Below are 14,854 nucleotides of genomic sequence, written 5' to 3' on the forward strand. Positions count from 1 at the left end.
TCTTATGCGTCACAAAGATGAAGTGTTCACTTGCTTTCAGAGTTTTTGTGCCTATGTGAAGAACCAATTTAATGTTCAGGTGCAAGTGATCAGAACTGATAATGGTACTGAATATATCAACAAACCTTTTGCTGATTTCTTATCTTCGCAAGGTATACTGCACCAGACTTCATGTCCTGACACTCCTCCCCAGAATGGAGTTGCTGAGCGGAAGAATAGGCACATTCTTGAAGTGGCTCGATCTCTTATGTTTACCATGAATGTTCCCAAATTCTTATGGAGTGAGGCAGTTATGACTGCTACGTATTTGATCAACAGAATGCCCTCAAAGATTCTAGGTATGCAGTCTCCTTGCCAACTCCTTCTAAATAACAATGATTTTGTTGTACCACCCAAACTCTTTGGCTGTACATGTTTTGTAAGGGATCACAGACCGTCTGTTGGCAAGCTAGATCATCGGGCTATCAAATGTATCTTTATTGGCTATTCCTCCAGACAGAAGGGTTACAAGTGTTGGAGTCCCACTGACAGGAGGACATTTGTAAGCATGGATGTTACGTTTCGCGAGTCAGAACCATTTTATGACGGTGAGAGTGATCTTAGTGGCTTGTTCCAGGGGCTTGACCATCTTGGTGATGCTCAAGAGGGGGAGCAACAGCAAGGTGGTGACCAAGAGCAGCAAGATGGTGACCAACAGCAACATCAACAAATTCCTATTGTAGCGGAGATTCCTGCAATTCCTGGTACACCTACACCACCTAGACCCGTACCACCACAAAGATGGCTGCAGAATCCACTTGTGTACTCTAGAAGACAAGTACAAAGGGAGAAAGTAGATGCTGTGGAGGAGCAACAAGACCAGGGGCAGGGGGAGCAACCTATTGGACCTGACAATCAAGAAAGCACAAGTGTAGATTCTGCTGAGGAGAATCAATCTCAGACTGAGTCCAATAATAGCCTAGACTTGCCAATTGCAATAAGAAAAGGGGTAAGGAAAGTTGGGCCCCCAAAGCGACTGAGTTATGATGACTATGACGTAGGAAATTATATTTCTTACGAGGCATTGTCACCCTCTTTTCGGGCTTTTGTTGCTTCACTTCAAACTGTATCTGTTCCTAAGGATTGGAAGGCAGCTAGGTTGGACCCGAGATGGTGCAATGCTATGATGGAAGAATTGGAGGCCTTGAAGAAAAATAAAACATGGGAGTTGACAGATCTCCCTAAAGGAAAGAATACAGTAGGTTGTAAGTGGATCTATTCTGTAAAACAAAATGCAGAAGGAAAAGTGGAGAGATATAAGGCAAGACTTGTGGCAAGAGGATATAGTCAGACTTATGGCATTGACTATGATGAGACGTTTTTCGGATGGCCCTTGCATCAACTTGATGTCAAAAATGCATTTTTGCATGGTGATCTTCAAGAGGAGGTGTATATGGAGATGCCACCAGGATTTGTCAGACCTGAAACTAAAGGGAAGGTATGTAGACTGAAGAAATCTCTATATGGTCTCAAACAATCTCCACGGGCCTGGTTTGATAGGTTTAGACAAGTGGTGTGTGGCATGGGATATGGTCAATGCAATGGAGACCATACCTTATTTTACAGACATTCTGAGCAGAAAATCACTATCCTTGCTGTGTATGTTGATGATATTATTATCACGGGAGATGATGATGTTGAAATCGCAAAACTGAAAGGATGCTTGAGTCAAGCCTTTGAAGTGAAAGATTTGGGAAAACTTAAATACTTCCTTGGAATAGAAGTTGCAAGATCGTCAAAAGGGATAGTACTATCTCAAAGAAAGTATACATTGGATCTATTAGATGATATGGGCATGCTAGGGTGCCGAGTGGCTTCAACCCCTATTGACCAAAATAATAAAATCACAGCAGAGTCTGGAGAACCCATAGACAAGGAGAAATATCAAAGACTTGTTGGAAGACTAATATACTTATGCCACACAAGACCAGATATATCATTTGCAGTGAGTGTAGTAAGTCGCTATATGCATGATCCGAGGGATGGACACTTGGAAGCAGCTCAAAGAATCTTGAGATACTTGAAAGGCACTCCGGGAAAAGGATTGTGGTTTAAAAGTAATGGACACCTAAATGTAGATGGATATTGTGATGCAGATTGGGCTAGCTGCCTAGATGATCGAAGATCCACCTCAGGGTATTGTGTTTTTGTTGGAGGAAATTTGGTGTCATGGAGAAGTAAGAAATAATCTGTTGTCTCGAAATCAACAGCCGAAGCAGAGTACAGAGCTATGTCACAAGGCCTGAGTGAAATGTTGTGGGTACGAAACCTTCTAATAGAGCTGAAAATTTTAAGGCAAGGAAGCTTGAAAGTGTGGTGTGATAATATGTCTGCCATAAACATAGCAAACAACCCTGTCCAGCATGAGTGCACCAAACATGTGGAGATAGACAGATTTTTTATTAAAGAAAAGATTGATGCAGGGATTATCTCATTGGCTTATGTGAGATCAAGACAACAAGTGGCAGACTGTTTAACAAAAGGACTAGGATCAAAGGAGTGTAATCTTGCCTGTGACAAGATGGGGATGATTGATATTTATCACCCATCTTGAGGGGGAGTGTTGGAGTATCTGTTGGGCTATCTTCTTGTTGTTGTGGCCCATCTGGCCCAGCCCAGTCGTGACCTATATAAGTTGCTTCTATCTCTGTAACCCTAAGCTGAGAGAGTTCCCTGCAGCCTCCTTCTACCCCAGGTTAGGCCCTCACCTCTGTCCACACTTAATAGAATACTATTTTATAGTAGGGTAATGTTGGGATAGAATTTGCCAGTACATCTTAGCTTCGTACGTAGTGCTCCTACGAAATTCCAACTTGTTTTTTATCCAGTACAATGCTTCACTTTGAAATTGTATTGTAAGCTATTCTGCAAACTAGCAACTGGAATCTGCTTTAAAAAACTAGCAACTGAAATGAGGTTAAATCAACATTACATCTGTGCCAATGTATCCTTCTGGTATATCCCATAGAAATCTCTGACCCCCCCCTCCCATCAGCTGATTTATTAGAATTAATAATAGTGTAAATAATAAGTGAGGAGATGATCCATGAACTCTTGTTTTGAAATTTCTAGGTCCATTTTCAGTTTCTGTAAATATCAGGATATATTTCGTGCACCAATTCCAATCTATCACAGTACATACAGGCCTTTATTAAATTCACTAAACTTACATCACATCTGTAATTAGCAGCAAGCACCATTCTATTTTTTTGTACAAATCATGTTATTGTTATATGTTCAGATGAGTATGTGTTGCTTCTGCAGTTGAAACTACGGTTTCTTCCTCAGCAAATATATATATATATACTGAGTTGAAACTGCTTTTTTCTAGTAAACTTGATCTACACATATTTGGTTGGATGACTTCTCTAGTGTTTAATACATATATCCCCTTTCTGAAATTTTAGGTGAAGACAACTCAGCCTTGTCGTACTACGTGCTTTGACGGCAGTGTATGATGATTTCGTTGATGGCATTGGCCATAGCTTCTTCATCTGAAGTTTGTAAGCTGGAAATCGTGATGAAAACTGCACTTTGTGGCGCCAGTATAAGGTAGGTACACAGCCTAGGCTAAATAATGCTTCTTCTCTGAAATAATGGAGTACCTACATGGTTTTGATGAGAAAAATGATAAGATTATTTATATTCCGGAAGTTTAGAGCTCCCCTGTTCTCTCTCTATATATATATCGTCATTTCAGATTTGTTACTATGCCAATTTCTGATTTGGTGCACACATCCGTGAAAATGGAACCTTGAAATGATGAAGTGCCTAGCAAATCGTGATAATGACAAGTGATGGCTGCAGCATAGTATATTAATCTAGTAAGATCTATATGGGGAAACCAAACATGTACCTATATGTATGCGGACACGTCGCATGGTTAGCAATTTTGGTGCGATTAGTTCGTCAGCAGCAGCACCACCCCATGGCATGGAAGCCAACCATAACACATGTACCAGTTTAACTGGCCAACAAACACCTAATCAAGATTAACTCTAAGATAAATATGCCATATACACTATTGCATCTGAGCACTTCTCCCACTTCAAGATTCTCTAACACACAATATGAGTGGCGGACAATGTTTTAGGAGTTCAATGTAACCAAACAGGACAATGCTTTCTATATGGTCCCAACAGAAAACCTCACAGCAGGGCAGCCCGGAAAAAGGATAGAAAAAATACATAAGAAGTTAAATCCATCAGACCAAAACAGGGACTTACATTTTTGTTCGTTATTTCCTTTTCAACAAACTTACATCATCTCATACTCAAAACAAAGAAATAGTAGGTTGTCTAGGTGAGGAATTCTCATATGTATTACAAGGAAAGATGAATTTAGCAGGAAAGGGATAAGATGCACCCTTTAACTGGGAGGTGCGGAGCTCAACATTACGCACAAACTAACGAGGATATTTTGAAGACAACATCAATTCCTCTTCCATACTATACCGCCTGGTTGACTCATTACTTCCATCTGCAACCGGTGGATAATTTACTTGAATACCATTCCCTCTTGTACCTAAAACTTGTTGTGTATCTGGCCGAAGGCTTCCATGTGTTGACTCCACTTGTTTCATTGTTGGACGATCCTCCGCTCTTGACTTTATGCACTTTACCGCAAGCGTGGAGACTTTTTCAACCTTTTCACCTCCCTCCTCAATAACTTGTGGATCTAGTATCTGTCTTAAATTGCCTTCTGCAAACATGGTAGAAAAATCTACAGCAAGGCCCTCACCTTTGATAGACAAATATGAAAATGGTTTTTTTTCTGGTCAGTAATTCCACCAGCATGACACCAAAGCTATATACATCACTCTTTTCCGTGAGCCGCCCCGTGTAGATGCACATAGGGTCCATATATCCTCTCGTACCTTGCACCACAGTTGTTACCCCTGATTCATCCATTGGAACATACCTTGAAGCTCCAAAGTCTGCTACGTTTGATGTGAGAGATTCATCCAAAAGTATGTTAACAGATTTAACATCTCTATGGATGATTGGTATTGAAGTTGTTGAGTGAAAGGTAGGATAAACACCCAGCTGTCTCATTGGCAATCCGCAACCTATCGTCCCATGGCAGTGATATTGATCCTTCAACGTGAAGATGGTCATAGAGGGTTCCATTGGATATGAACTCATATACCAGTAGTGGGACTTCTGTTTCAAGGCAGCAACCATAGAGTTTTACTACATTCCGGTGATTAATTTGTGACAGAATAGCAACCTCATTGATAAACTCAACAATTTCTTTTTGAACGACCTTCTTTGGTTTCTTGATGGCCACAACATGTTCGTCCGACAAAATCCCTTTATAGACGGTACCATGCCCTCCAACACCAAGCTCACGTGATTTATCAAAATTACATGTTGCCTTCTCTAGCTCTTTGAGGGATATGATCATTTTTTCTGCAATATCAGCTCTTTGTGATACCAACTGTCGCAATAATTGTCCACGATTTTTATCAAAGAACTTGCGCTTCCTCATTTGCGCACTTCGACGTTTCAATTTCTTGGAAATGAAGAATGCAGCGAGAACCAGAAGTATGACAAGGGCCCCAATAGAAATTCCGATAGCGATGTACATACCTAATCAAAAGACAAGTTTTGACAGTATTATTTATCTTCCAGCATGTATGTGTAAATAAATAAACCAAAATCCACAATGCGGCCTTATACGAGCAGCAATCTATCTACATTGAGGGTGGTAGTGGAGTCGTAGTCAGGTTACTATTGCTACATGAAGGGAGTAGTAGTGGTGTCAAATTACAATACCACAATTATAAATTGCTATAAATTAACTAGTTGTCCAGACTAGCTTGCTTGGTATGGTAACATATTTTTATTTGAGGGGAGTTTTGCTCACCTGTAGATAAGGGCTTCCGACGGCCACCTAAAGACAGACAAGTTCAATTTAGATGTTGAAATTAAGAAGGGAAATTAATTCCACAAATAAACCATATGTACTAGGAAGCAGCTAACCTTTGCACCCATCGTTATCAGGGCTATATGGATTTCCAAAGTAGCTGTCCTCACAATAGCATCTGTAGCCTCTTGCTCCTGGTTGGCAGTAGCTGTTCTTGCTTCGGCAGAGTTTCTGGGTTACCTGCCAAGAACAAGTGGGATACGACTTGGCATCAGGTTTCGGTAACCCTTGGTGTGGAAAGACGTCCCACTCTAGAAATACAGGGAGGTCCCACGTCACTACTGACCAGGGATCCACCCGGAAACTCGGTTGTTGATCGAACCATCCCTGCTCGGTGACGAACACATAGACAGGCGAAGGTTCCATGTCATTCATGTTCAGGTTGTACTCTGGCATCCGCTCCAAGTACAGTGTAGTGGCCTTACTGTTCTCAAAATTATAGATGTTGGCGCTCTCTTTGCAACAACCCATGCCGTCGCAGCCCGGAAAACCGTGAGCAGGGGTTGGTGCGGTTGCGCCAAAGCAGAATGACGCGCAAGTGCTTCAGATTTCATGTTCACGGTGATGTTGCCATTGGTGAGCGTGGACTGCACGTTACATCCAGTGAGGATGACCTCATTGCCACTCGACAGACCGTAGGGTCCCACTTTCCTAAGGCCGCCAAGGAATGCGGGAATCAAGTCTATGTCGGCGGTGAGGCCCAACGAGCTGCCGGCGTGGATGTGTCTGACTACCTACCGAGATGGTTGCGCGCATAGCGGTGGCCAGCGTTCAGATCTCACCTACTGCTGAAACTTGCCCGGCCAATATACCACTCGTCCCATCAGACTAAGTAAACTCGGGTTGAGTATATAATTGCACAGATGTCGACTCGTTCAAACTGAACACCAGCTAGCTGGACTACTTTAATGCACTGACAAGATTCCTAGCGATGCTTCTCCTAAAAACAAGTGGACATGTTACAAAAGGAGTACTGCTTGCTTAGACCACATTCTGATTGCTATGGACAGTAACCTCAACTATTTTGCACCATTGGGTCGATCACAATGAAAGTAAACTTGCGAGTTTCCCATGTGAAGCTCCCATTTGGCATGCAAGTAAGAAGTAGTGTACTTCCTCCATCTCAAGAAAATGTCTACGACTTTTTAGTTCGGCTTTGATAGTCAATTAGACCATTTTATATAAGGTTTTGTTTCCCGTTAAAGCTGTACAGATTGATTAAATATTTGAAAGAATTTTCCATTCTACATTTCGATGGCATATGCCACATTTTTATTTGCTTTAACTCAATCTAATGTCCCAGTATATGTACCGTGCTAGTACCACGAATTAGGGAATGAGTGAGGCTAGTGGATGCCACTCTGGGAGAGTACTAGCTAGTAACTTTTGTTTTACCGTGTTGGCTGTAAATTGGGTGGTCTGCACCCATGGAGGGAGTACATGCAAGTCTTTTTCAGTGTGTAAACCTCGAAAACTTCATGTATCACTTTGAGCTTATATTCCTTGCTTGTGACTTTTCAGGCTTCTGTCAATTATCTGTTTGAAAAGAAAGCTTTCAGTCAACAGACATGATCTATCTATACGCAACATATGATGGTAAATAGGCTAACTAGCGTATTATTCTCAGAAAAATTAGCTGCAACCGGGTTTACAGGCTATTTTCAGCACCGAACAGGTCCTGAACTCAAGACCTACAGATAAGCTAGTCCAGCTTAACCTTTTTTTTTTTGATCAAGTTGTCAATTGGTGTCGACGGATGCATCATAATTCATGGTACATGTCAATGGGAGCCCTTTGCTACACCGCTTATGCTACCTATGAAACTAAGATGTACCAGCACATTCTAGCCAGAAATTCCTCGCTTATAGTATAATATAATCTCTGAATAAAATCTCTTGTTGTTTGTAGAGTCACCGCTTAAGAGGTAAGACCACAAAACTTGTTGCCCCTGACTTTCTCCTTTTCGAGTTCCACTTTTCAGTCTTTGGATTCATGTGCTCGCATAACTTTTTGTATCCACCATCGATATACATTTCTTCAAGAACCATGGCATTCTCGGCGAAGAACTTTATGAGCTTGACACCAAGACAGTCCACCTTCTCTAGCCTGAACTGCAATCCCACTCTCGTAAGGGAGCTCTTCAAGCATTGGTACAAGTGACTCGGACCCAACAAGGCAGCGATCTGAATTTCCTTTTGAGGAATACGTGTGCCGGGCACCCTTTTTTCATTTGAGACATTGTCTTGCGGCTTTGCCTTGGTGAGGTTGATCCTGAGGGCAGCGAGCACTGGACAACAGCGGAGCATGTTCACGATTGTCATTGCTCCAGCCTTGTCTTTTGTCGAATGCGCTCCTTGAATCTCGAGACGCTCGAGGCGGCGGAATGCCGGTAGGAGCGCGACCCGCCTTGCCTCAGCGAGTACGGCGATATCCTCGAGGTGGTTCACTGTCAGCCTCATCTCCTTGGTGTTGGTGAAGCTCCCAGCGAATCGCCAGAAGGTCTCTAAGTCACGGACTAGATCTTTTTTCTTCCAGGTATTGGCAGGCCCAAAGAAATCTAGAACCACTTGTTCCAACTCGAGCGGCTGTGGACTGAATGAGAAGGAGGGGAGTGACCCCTTGTACCTGAAGCGGCGCAGCCTTGGCGCGTCGATCTTCAGACCGTCGACAACAACGACTTCGTAGCCGTAGGAGTGGCTGTATTTTTTCTCCTCCCACTTGCAACTATCAAGCACCAGCACCGTGGCTGCCGGGCATCTGAGGCGGCGGGTATTTGGAGACGGCGTAGGGGGAGCGTCGTCTTTCTCTGTTGCGTCGATGAGGACCGACTTGAGGTGGACAGCATCCAGCGCCGGCGCGGCGTCAATGGCGCGTTGGAGAGAGCTTAGGTGCTGCTGGCAGTGGCTCAGCCGAAGGGAGGATAGCCGCGGGAGCACGATGGCAGCGGCCTGCCTGGGATAGAGAAGTCCCTTGCAACTGGTGAGTTCCAGGGCGCGGAGGGTCTCCAACGGCAAGGTGTGGAGGGTGACGGTGTAGAGACAATGCCGAGTATCGAAGAGGGAGTATTCCTCGGCCGGATCATTGGCGACGATCCGGAGCTCCTCAACGCTGCGCGCCGCCTGGTGGGAGAGCGTGACGTCGAGCAAGTTGGTGTAGCGCGACACGACCTTGTCCATGTTGCGGGGCGGCCAAGACAGGAACTCGTCCGCCGAGTCGTCGAGATCAGAATCGAGGCGTATGGTGAGCCTCGTGACCGGGACGTCGGCGGTGTCAAGCGTCCGCGCGGCCGCGGAGACGTAGGTGTCGCGGCTGGAGAAGAAACGGGCGCTATCGTCGCGGCGGCTAAAATAGACATTCTCGATGCCCGTCTGGAGGTTTACTCCGCCCGATGAGAGCCAGAGCGGCGCGCGCCATCGCCGCGAGAGTGCGGTCGTGGAGGCGGCCTCCTTGAGCGGGACGAAGTGGAGGACGCGGCGGAGTAGGTCGTCTGGGAGCTCGGATAGGCGGTCCTCACCACCGGCCATCGCCTACGTCGGCGGCGCGCGCGAGAGGATGTCGATGGGATCGTGAGTGATTTCGATGAAGCGTCGGTTCGGGTCCTCAACGTATCCAACTGATCCACCTGCAAACGAATCGGAATGTAAACTAATCGGACTTAATTACCTTGTCTTACTGAACTTCCGTTTCTTGCTTTCATAGGAGTACGTTCATAATAATACAAGCTCAAAAAACAAATGTACATCATCTCAAAAAAAAGATGTAGTACATAATAATGCGATCTGTAAGCGGTGCTTGTTACAGATCGAGGATTTTTTTCTCGGTGAGAGTTTTTTACCGGAGGACCCCTGAAAAATCGGTTACCGTGAAATCTCAGATATCTCGGATTTTTTTCGTTCGAGATTATTCAAACAAAATTTGAAATTCAAAAATTTCGAGCACAAAACGAAAATATTTCTACCCTAAATTCAATGTGCATCTTCTGCAGCGCAACGATAAGACTCTTCTGACCGACAGCAGGAGGTCTCGTCCTCGAATTGTTGTCCTTCCAGCTTCCTAATTTTTTAACGCAAAACATAGAATAAATAGATAAAAATGAATATTTTCGACTGCCTGAAGTTAAACTCGCGACATTTAGGAATCAACAGTGCACAACACCAAGTTTTATGTATATTACATCATACGAGATCACCTATTTGACCAAAAACTATAGTTCAAATACAAATGTAGCCGATACTTTTGGTCGGTATCAGTAATTCTCCGGGGGAAACGGAATTGTCGGTTTCCGCCAAAATTTCCGAAATTCCGGCCAAGAAAAAAAATCCTTGTTACAGATGTGCTTTAATCCGAAACAAAAGTTTTTTTTGCATGGAGAAACAAGAAGAGTTTGCAAAGTTTCTCGGTAAAAGAAACACAAATTCTAAAAAAAATTATATCCCAATATATTTGTTACCAGTTGATGTTTTATAAGTGCCAGATACCAAACAAAATAATGTTTAGTGTTCTTAACTTTGTTCGAGTCCTGATTAGTTTACAAGTTTATGAGGCTTAACTTAGCCAAAAGTTTTGCTCGGTATAAGAAGTGACAAAGCCATCTAGGTGCAACCTCTTGACACTCCCTTGGCGCTCCGCCGCCAAAGCCCAAGGAGAACAACTAACAGTTCAACGATTTTGTGCACAACATGCTCGCTGACGCCGACATGACACTCGTGTTGCGCGCCCTTCTCTGGCCGGGCAAGTGGCGAGCGGAGTTACGGTCTGGTTCTGTGACGCCATGCAACACACGAATTTTAGCGATGTCCTAAAACCATGTAGCCGTGGTCACGGTTACTGGAAATTATGCCGGAAACCGAAAATTGTACACTATAGTTCACGAAAATGGAGGCAGAAGCCTACAAAAAATAGAGGAAGAAAACATGAAAAACATGAGTTAGTTTTTGCGACGCGTCGTATACCAAGCATTGGTGGTTAGGTAGCTGGAAATCATCGTGGAAACCAAAAAAAAGTGCGCCATGGCCACTTAAAATGGGAACAAAACATGAAAAAATAGTTTTAGCGACACTCATCTAACCATGTATCAGTGGACCCGTCGTTGGGAAACATCCCGAAAATTGAAAAGAGTGAGCTAGCACATGAAAATAGAGGCAGAAAATATGAAAAACACGAGTTTTTGCGCGGAAAACCAAATCTGATCCCGGGTGCATATGCACCTGGTATGTATAAAACATATTTCCAAAACATAAAAAAAATAGTAAAAAAATTTAGCATATAGAGGGACATGTTCTATGTGTGCACGTAAAGTTTCACATAAAACCAACAATTTTTCTACCCTGTGTAAAAAAGACAAATAATGCCTCAAAAAATAGACTATTTTAGCACCAAAGATTTGTCTTTTTTGCACAAGGCACGAAACATATCGGTTTTTGCTGAAACAACTTTGTAAGCATGTAATATGTCAAGGTATACACGGGGAATTTTTATTTGTATTTTTCTAACATTTTAAAATATGTTTAATATGCATTTCAAATAAAGAGTGCAAATGCACCCGGGTGTAGAAACACCCTGTCCGTTTTTGCGATGCCTCTCAAACCATGTATGGGTGGTTACAATAGCTGCAAATAGTCCCGAGAATTGATAAATGTGCGCTATGGCCACTGGAAATGGGGAAAATCGTGAAGAATATGAATTTTGGCAACACCTGTCTAACTACAGTGGACCCGTCACTGGGAAACGTCCCGGGGTTTGAAAACTGCGGGCTATAGCCCACGAAAATGGAGGCAGAAACCATAAAAAACACGAGTCTTTGCGACGTCTCTCAAACCATGTATCGGTAGATACGGTAGATGTAAATCATTTCGGGAACTGAAAAATGTACGCTATAGCCACTTAAAATGGGCCGAAAACATGAAAAATATGAATTTTGGCGACACCCGTCTAACCATGTAACGATGAACCTTGTCTGTCGTTGCCTAATCGACGGTACCTCGGAGGAGGGATCCTCACGAGGGGGAGAAGTAGTAGGGGCCATAGGGCGGAGAGCTCTCGGGACGGTGGTGCGCGATTTACCCAGCTTCGGAACACCTGCTCGATGACAGGGCCTACTGCTGCTTGTATGGAATTATCTGGGCGCTTTCGCGATGTTACAATGAGTTGTTGTCTTGCCTCTAGGGCTCCCGGGATCTGGCTTATAAAGGCGCACGGATCTAGGGTTTACATGGAGAGTCCTACCCGGATACAGGTTACCAAACTACGGTACAATGTCTTGCCGTGTACGCCAAGGATCCGCCCTTCCATCTATGTCGTACCGGATCCGGGTCCCTTAATGGGCCTCCGTGGATCCGGGTTCCTCCTCAATGTCGGTTGGATCCGGCTCCCTGCTCCTGGGCTGGACATCTTCCGTCAAGATCAACAGCAACTGGGCCGCCCGATGGGCCACATGCCTCACCACCATCTGTGGGCCACCCGGGCTTGCCGGATCTAGGCACTGTCGATGGTACACCCATGAAGTATACCCACAATAGTAGCCCCCAGAGTTCTCCGAGTTTCACCTGCTGTTTCCGTCTTGCTGGTCCATATGATCTCCGGCAAATGTTGGTAACGCGAAGAAACTTGAAGAACTCCAACTTCACATTTTCTTCTTTTTCCAACTTATAGCCGGAAAATGCTCCCATCCTGCGGGACTTCATCCATCGACGTTCCAAAGAACATTTCCGGGTTACTCCCTGCTCGCGAATGAGAGCCAATTTATCCTCACGCAATTACCCGGAATCTTAAAAGACTCAAACGGTTCCGCCAATTCTGGCGCCATTTTAGCGCGATTTGTGCGGTAACTTATCTCTAGCCATTTTGACCGCTTAGGGTTTAGGACACGTGTCACGCATCCAACGGTGCGACGCTTGCGTTCCGACCACAGGATGCGGAGCACGAATCTCGTCTCGCCGGCCTATAAATATCCGCCGTCGACGCCTTAACCCTCATTCATCCCCCTTCTCACCTCTCTGCCAAGCGCCGACGCGAGCTCCCTCTCCGCCGTGCCGGAAACTCACCGGAACATCGCCGGAGTTGTTTCGCCGCCGCGTCAAGTTCATCCTGTTCTTAACATCAGCGAGCCACCGCGCGGAAACCTCGTCGCCGGCGACTCCGACCGCCGTAAACGCCATTACGGTTAGTTCTCGAACTTTGCTCTCGCGCCGTAGTTGGTAGGGATGAACTTGGGGAAGACGATGCTGGATCCGACTAAAGAACATTTTCCGCCATTCATATTTTCTTCAGATGTCTTCAACGACTCCGCCTCCAGCCTCTGAACCGATCATGGCCACCCCAATCTCCTCCGCCCCTCCTCCTTTCGCTCCAGTTAAGCTGGGTCCTTCAAAGGATTCCGGCAAGCAAACCGAAGGGACTTCCGCTAACCCGGAAAAGGCCTCCAGGGAGGATCAAGCGGAAGAGGCCGCTGCCAAAAAATCAAAGGCTCGCCAACGAGATGCTGAAGCCAAGGGAAAATGGTGGCCTTGCACCACCACCAAGATGGAGCTGACGAACCTCGAGACGGAGGGCTTCCTGCAACCCGGAAGCTGGAGGTCGGTTCTGTTATCACCAGGATTTGACCAAGTCAGAGGTGGGCCGCGATCAAGATAGACTCGAGGAATATACATGGAAGAAAAAATGTGAATCGGCCTGTTATGCAAAGTTTGGGCTAGATTGCCCGTGTATCTGTATTATAGTAGATCGCATCTTAGAAGTTAGAATTTGTCTCGTGCACGGTGGGGATTATTCCCACGTTAGAAAGTCCCCTGGACTATAAATATGTATCTAGGGTTTATGGAATAAACAACAACCAACGTTCAACCAACAAATCAATCTCGGCGCATCGCCAACTCCTTCGTCTCGAGGGTTTCTACCGGTAAGCAACATGCTGCCTAGATCGCATCTTGCGATCTAGGCAGCACAAGCTCCACGTTGTTCATGCGTTGCTCGTACTGAAGCCTTGTTGATGGCGAGCAACGTAGTTATCATAGATGTGTTAGGGTTAGCATAGTTCTTCGCGTAACATGCTATCGTAGTGCAACCCTTGCATGTCTAGCCGCCCTCACACCTATCTTAGGTGTGGGGGCGGCACCCCGCTTGATCATTATTTAGTAGATCTGATCCGTTACGATTGCTCCTTGTTCTACAAGGATTAGTTTAATATCTGCAATAGTTAGGCCTTACAAAGGGGTGGAGGATCCAGCGGCACGTAGGGTGTCGTTCGCTAGCCCTAAACAGGATGTTCCGGGGATCAACCTCGTGTTGGTTTTTAGGCCTTGTTTAGGATCGGCTTACGATCACCGTGCGTGGCCGCGAGGCCCAACCGTGAGTAGGATGATCCGATTATGCGGTGAAAACCCTAAATCGTCGTAGATCTCATTAGCTTTATCTTGATCAAGCAGGACCACCATACATTCGTGCACCTCGTACGAATCATGGGTGGATCGGCTCCCTGAGCCGATTCACAGGATAACCTGAGAGCCGATCGAGGCTCGTATTTAATGTTTACGTGTATGCCATGCAGGAAACTAAGCGAGGCATCTCCATCACCTTCCTGACCAGGTATAGGTCAGGTGGCACGCCCTTGCATCAGCATCGGACGTGTGACCAGAAGGCTTTGCGGGCCGTCGCTCGGAGGGACCTCGGCCAGCCGCAGCCCTAGGTTGTTCCCGGCTCTACGGTGTTGCCCGTCGCTGCCCGCCGGTGGGTTTCTGACGTCAACACATTCTGGCACGCCCGGTGGGACAAGCTTCTACATCAACCACATCGCCATCTACATCTGAGATGGCGGACGGCACGCCAGTCACGTACGAGGACCTGACCGATGAGCTCAAGAAGAAGTATGACGAGATTAAGGTCATCCTCG

General features: G+C 45.3%; 1 protein-coding gene and 1 pseudogene across 1 annotated transcript; both read right to left on the bottom strand.

Moving 5' to 3' along the window:
- Positions 1 to 4,260: 4,260 nt before the first annotated feature.
- Positions 4,261 to 5,626, bottom strand: LOC127346237 (wall-associated receptor kinase 17-like; annotated as a pseudogene).
- A 2,251-nt stretch (positions 5,627 to 7,877) lies between these two features.
- On the bottom strand, positions 7,878 to 9,491 carry LOC127340577 (F-box/FBD/LRR-repeat protein At5g22660-like). The gene has a single exon (XM_051366315.2). The coding sequence runs from the start codon at positions 9,489 to 9,491 to the stop codon at positions 7,878 to 7,880; it is 1,614 nt and encodes a 537-aa protein (XP_051222275.1).
- Between the last annotated feature and the right edge of the window lie 5,363 nt (positions 9,492 to 14,854).

The sequence above is a fragment of the Lolium perenne genome, chromosome 3, assembly GCF_019359855.2.
Source record: "Lolium perenne isolate Kyuss_39 chromosome 3, Kyuss_2.0, whole genome shotgun sequence".
Classification (NCBI taxonomy): Eukaryota; Viridiplantae; Streptophyta; class Magnoliopsida; order Poales; family Poaceae; genus Lolium; species Lolium perenne.